This window comes from Macrobrachium nipponense, chromosome 3, assembly GCF_015104395.2.
Source record: "Macrobrachium nipponense isolate FS-2020 chromosome 3, ASM1510439v2, whole genome shotgun sequence".
NCBI classification, from domain to species: Eukaryota; Metazoa; Arthropoda; class Malacostraca; order Decapoda; family Palaemonidae; genus Macrobrachium; species Macrobrachium nipponense.
The window spans coordinates 138,904,892-138,911,215 of NC_087202.1; the positions used below are offsets into that span (position 1 = coordinate 138,904,892).

Here is a 6,324-nt window from a genome sequence, read left to right on the forward strand (position 1 = left end):
CATACTGCGGAAACCACATTGGGCCGGAGAGAAAAGTTTCCTCGCTCTAAATACCACACTAAACGAGCATTCACCATTTTCTCCATTAGTTTACACAAACAAGATGTTAGGGTAATTGGACGATAATTTCCTACGAAAGAACTATCCTTTCCAGGCTTGACAAAAGGAAGGACTCTTGCTAGTTCCCAACATAAAGGGTAGTAATGCTCTTTATAAATTCTGTTTATTATACTGAGGATAAATCTTTTAGTATTATGAGCAGCATGCTTGATCATAGAATATGAAATTTCATCAGGACCAGGAGCAGATTCTTTACACTTTGAGAGCGCCAATTCAAATTCTCTCATAGTAAATGGAATATTATAAGACTCCTCTTTATTTGTTGTGAAATCAAGATAATACTGTTCCATTTGTTTTCTGCTGTTTGCATATGGTTTCTCATTATCTTTTTTAGATTTTTTTAGATATTTTAGCAAAATGTAGGGCAAACGCATTGGATCTCCTACATTTATGCCATTTATTTTTAATACAGGTGGTTGGCTAGGTACAAACTTTCCTGCTATTTTCCTTATCTTCTTCCACACTAATGTGATGGTACTCATCAGGAGGAGTCAATTTCAGGGATAATGGCTACAAATTTATTTATTTGTCACAGTAAATGAACAAATAAATCAAAATATAAGTCGATCTAGTGCCCAACGTTTCTCTCGGTATCATTCGAGCATGATCAGGGCAGTGGGTCGGAGCAGACTGTAGGTGCTGTCAAGATCTACTCAATATATAGTGGCATGTCAGCAGGGGGTCAACCGCTAGCTGCGTTTTCATTGGCTGGTGGCGCAATGCGTTCCTGCTATTGACTGAAGGAAGTTTTCTTCAAGACACTTCTCGTCGTTGAAGGCCGCGCTGTTGCAGCCTAGCAGACCGTCGAGGCTGGGGCCGGGCTTCCTTGGGCGTTGTGTCACGACGGCTCGCGCTGTCATTAGCTGCTGGGCTGCTAGTCTCATCTGGTATTCTTTGATTGGGGGTGTCACTTGGTCTGGTATTACTTGTACTATTATTCATACACATAGGTCTCCTTAAGTTGGTGGGGAGGAAGAGCACTTCCTGCATCGTATCCAATGAGGGCTTCTCTTGCTGTATGAGGAGTGCCTCGAGCAGTCGCAAGCATTGCTGGTCAGGAACCCTCCCTATTATCTTGATATTCTTGATAATACCATCGCTTTAATTGCTCCTTCTTGTGCGTGGCAGGAAATCCTCTTGGACAGTTTCATAGGAATCATACCAACGTAAGAACCGGGACATCCACGGACGGGGCATAAGAATTGGTAGACTACATTCGACTGTTTCAAGAGGTCTCTTGCTGGGGGGTGTCGGGTTGTTCTTCATAATAAGATAAAGGGTGCGTCGATTTTGGTAATAAATTACAAGTTCGAGGTCACATTCTCATCAAAGAGAATGTGACCCCTACCAAAGCCGAGAAAGAACTCGACGCTTATTGGTTGGCATATTGGTGGTGCAGAAAGGTTACAGGTATAAAAAAATTAACAAAGAATGGATGAGGTTGATTGAGTCTGGAGGACAAAATTATGACAATTGTAAAGTTTTTTTTATTTATTTTTTTTTTATTCTCATCTTGCGTTTGGGACTTGTATTATATCTCATTTAAGTTAGCAGAGCTGTCAGGCCTTCAGCGCATCACTCTTTCTATTCTTTTTCTGACTCATTTAGTTTGGTTCACACATTTTCTTATAAATTTCATTTCTGACATTGATATCCAGTAAGTGTACTACATAATGTTCGATGTAGGTGAAAGTGAACTGTCTTTTGATTAAATACTCTGTAAAGCTAAAGTAGTGGCTAACCTAGTCACTTGTGGGAGGAGGGTAAGCCTGCCCAACTCAGTGCAGGTCCCAAGCCCGGATGAATAGGGAGGGTTGGAGTCAGGAAGGGCATGCATCTGTAAAATCTCCTGCCAGAACTTTTATGAAATGAGACTTACAAGGAATGAGAATAGGGCTAGGTTGTAACCCGGAAGTGACCCGCAGATACATCGCCCCAACTCTGTGGACATACAAGGGCTACCGCATCGTGAATGAGTGCAGCCAAAGTACCTAGCTCGAGAACTAAGAGTAGGAACGTAAATGGTGGTGCAATGACAGGAAGAGGGCGGGCAATAGCTGACCGTCTGAAAACAAGACGAGTAAATATTCTCTGTGTACAGGAGACAAGATGGAAAGTAACAAAAGCAAGCAAGGGAACTGGGGGAGGGGTATAAGCTAATCTATAGCGGAACAAATGAAGAAGGCAGGAATGATGTTGGAATAATTCTGGCAAGTGCAATGAAGAATGAAATCTCTGAAGTAAATAGAAGAAATGATAGGATTATCTAGGTCAGGCAGATGGCTGAAAATTGCACGGTTAATATCTTTTGTGCATATGCACCCCAGATAGGATGCTCAGGTGAAGAGAAAAATCGCTTTTGGTCAGACTTAGAGGAGGAAATGGAAAAGGTACCAGCAGATGAAAGATGCCTTGTAAACGGAGATCTGAATGGGCACATTGGCCAGAATAACCATGTGATCAGCTGTATATGGTGGTGGGTATGGCTATGATTAAAGAAATGCAGAGGGTAAGAGAATTGTTGATTTTGCTGTGTCCAAGGATATGGTACTGGTGAACACTTTTTTTTTTTTTCATCTAGCGGCAAGAACATCTAGTTACGTACAAAACAAGCGGAAGGTCCAGCCAGATAGGTTATTTGATGTATCAGAGGAAAGATTTATGTGAGGTAAAAGATTGTAAGGTCATACCAGGAGACTATGTGATGAGTGCACAACGTCGTTTGGTAGTGATGGACTTGGTTATGGAAATTGAACAAGGAAGAAAAAAATGCAGGGGCCAAAAAGGCTTAAAATGTTTAAGCTGAAAGAGATTGAACTTTGTAGGCAGTTTAAAGAAAAAGTTTTAGAAGAAATAACACATGAAATTGAAGAATTTGATGAATGGTGGGACAGAACGATGGAAATAATGCTGAGGGTTGCTGGAGAAATATTGGGTGAGAGTAATGGTAAGATGTTTGAAAATAAGGAAACGTGGTGGTTCAATGAAGAAGCGAAGGATGCAACAAAGCAAAGGAGAGAAGCAAAGAAAAGGTGGGATGGGACCCAAATGGAAGAGGACTGGATGGCCTATAAGGAAGCAAATAAATTAGCAAAGAAAACTGTAGCAATTGCTAAGGATATAGCATATGATCAGCTTTACAAAGAGCTAGATACCAAGGAAGGGCAAGGAAAGATCTTTAAACTAGCACACATGAGAAATAAGAATACCAAGGGTATAACACACATAAGACAAATTAAGGATAAGGATGGAAGCGTACTGAGAAATGAGAGAGACATAATAAGGAGATGGGAAGAATATTTTGAGTCCTTATTGAATGAATAAAATGAAAGATTTCTAAGAGGAGATGGACACACAAATTGTGGACCAGTCACAGAGATAACAAAAGCTGAGTTTGGAGTGGCACTGGGAAAGATGAAAAATAGTGAAGCGGTGGGACTGGATAGCGTACCTGCAGAAGCCTGGAGGGCTCTTGATGAGGAAGGAATTAACATATTGTGGCAGTTAATGAAAAAGATTATGGAAAGTGAGACGATACCTGAAAAATGGAGAGAAAGTATCATTCCCATTATTCAAAGAGAAAGGGGACATTCAGTGTTGTGAAAATTACTGAAGAATCAAGCTCATGTCACATAAACTAAAGGTATTTGAAAGAATTATGGATGAAAGATTACGGCAACAAGTTTTCATCGGATTCATGAAGGGGCTCAGTTCTCTGGATGGTATTTTCGCTCTGACAAATCATGGTAAAGTACAGAGAGAAGCAAACGACATTACATATGGCCTTTATAGACCTTGAGAAGGCATAATTATTATGACAGAGTACCACGACAGGAAATATGGAGATGTCTCAAGGAGAGAGGAGTGATGGAGATGTGTCAGAATGATCAGGGAGATGTATAGAAATGTACAGACCAGCATCAGATCTACAGTTGGAAGAAAAGAAAATTTCCAAGTTGGAGTCGGGCTACATCAGGGCTCCGCTCTGAGCCCACTTCTGTTTAGCATCGTCTTGGATGTGTCAGGTAAGAACTGGAGGGGAAACTTGAAAGATGGAAGCTATGCCTTGGAGAGTAGATGGTTTAAGGATAAGCAGGAAAAAGACAGAATATACGACAACCGAAATGGATGGCAACCAGCAAACCACAATCAAATTAGGTGGAGGAAACATAAAAAGGGTCCATAAATTCAAGTACCTTGGCTCAGTGATTGACAATGAGCGGAACATGGAAGAGGAAATTAACAACCGGATTCAGTGTGGTTGGAACAACTGGAGGCAGGTGTCTGGTGTCATATATGATAAGAAAGTCCCGATAAGATTAAGGGGCAGAGTGCACAAGGCAGTGTCAGACAAGCAATGACATATCGATTGGAAGCAACACCAGTAAGGAAAACAGGGCAGAAAGTTGGACATAACCGAGATGAGGATGCTTAGATGGATGAGTGGGAGTAACCAAAAAGGACAGGGCTAGAAATGAACATATTAGGATACAGTATAGTCACTGAAACATCAAAGAAAGTGCAAGGGCAAGGTTAAGATGGTATGGTCAGCTGATGAGAAGAGAAGAGCAACACATGGCAAGAGAAGTGATGGACGTAGAGGTGGATGGAACACGAAGGAGAGGAAGCCCTAAGACCAGGTGGAGAGATTGTATTAGAGATGATATGAGGGAGAAGGGAGTACTGGAGGAAATGATACAGGAATTAAAAACGGCGAAGCAGAATAGGAATAAAGCTGGGAGGAGGAGGAAGAAGAAGAAGAAGAAGAAATCAAGTTTGCAAAATTATGAGAGGGGTGAATAACCATAAATCAAGGTTATAGATATGCATTCAGTTTTAGAGGCGATTTACCACTAAAGTAATATATATATATATAATATATATATATATATATATATATATATATATATATATATATATATATATATATATATATATATATATGTGTGTGTGTGTGTGTGTGTGTAGAAAAGTTTAAAGCACGTAGAATCATTTAAAACTAATAATTGCCATTATCTCACTAAAATATACATACTTTCACACACAATTTCATGCATTTAAGTATTGTTGCATTCATACAATTCTCTTAAGTATATGAGTGTAATGGGCAAACCAGTGCATTTAATATCTAACCACTCCAAGGGTTCAATGAGTTGCAATTCACCCAGAATATTTTAGTCATGGTAGAGCCGTAATTGCCCAAAAGTGCTGGAGAGGTAGAATTAAGGCCACCGGAGAAATGATTTAGAGTTGGGTCCACGTGCCTAATGCAGGATCATGAGGGTCAATTGAGATTTGAGATGGGAAAGAAAGCTGGACATTTTATAACCCAGTAAATAGTCAAGGGTTTGGCAATTAGTGAAGCCGGTCTCTCGTCATGCAAATGGGACAGCAAAAACGCCCAGTGGTTTCCGCAATTTGTCCTGTCACGGTTTTCCATATCGGGATTGTTGTTGGAGGACGGGAAGTGGAATGGTTGTTCGTTGTTTTGAATGATAGGAAGGCGGGATCAACATTTCCCAATCCCACCTATCTCCTTGACCAGATGAGGTATTTACGTCATAGATTTTACGATGCTGACCCACAATTTCCACCTACAGAATACCCAGTAATAAGCAAAGATTTATTGTAAAGTCATATTCCATCTTGTCTTGGTAATATCCTAGAAATATTTGTGCCATAAGTAAACAGACTAAGTTTAAAATGAGAGCTTTCGTTTTCGAATCAACCCTCATCTGAGTTTCCAGAACTTTCCCGGGGCCAAAGGAGTTGATTGCGTTGCCTAGAAATTTGTATTTGACGATATTAACTAGATGAATAAGTTAGCCACAGCCTAGATTTTGTGCTCCTACCTTCATTCCATTATGAAGTAATGAATGTGTATTTCGGTATGAACGAGGAAAATCTGCTTAATAAGGCTTTCAACATTGAGCGCTGCCGTTCTGAACCTCATCATCGTAATTGCTTTTCCTGGAAGGGACACTAATCAGATTGCTTAATCCTACGCAGATGGGATGGGATGGGAAATGTGTAAATGGAGGTTCCCATTTTATACTTATACCTTATTTAGAAGATACTTTCACCCAAAAACGTTTTCATTTCATTAGTGGTTAAAATTTCGTTGCTTGTCATATATATATATAATTTTTTTATATATATATGTTATGTATGTATATGTGTATATATATATATATATATATATAT

The 6,324-nt window shown here is 39.8% G+C and overlaps 1 protein-coding gene across 1 annotated transcript; it reads left to right on the top strand.

Annotated features, from left to right (window-relative positions):
- The first annotated feature begins 2,913 nt into the window (after positions 1–2,913).
- LOC135222539 (uncharacterized) lies at positions 2,914–3,444 on the top strand. The gene has a single exon (XM_064260627.1). It carries the CDS (start codon positions 2,914–2,916, stop codon positions 3,442–3,444), a length of 531 nt encoding a protein of 176 aa, XP_064116697.1.
- Positions 3,445–6,324: the final 2,880 nt, after the last annotated feature.

What these genes read in the sequence shown, in the direction of transcription:
- LOC135222539 (XM_064260627.1), top strand. Translation starts at nt 2,914, where the DNA reads ATGTTTAAGCTGAAAGAGATTGAACTTTGTAGGCAGTTTAAAGAAAAA.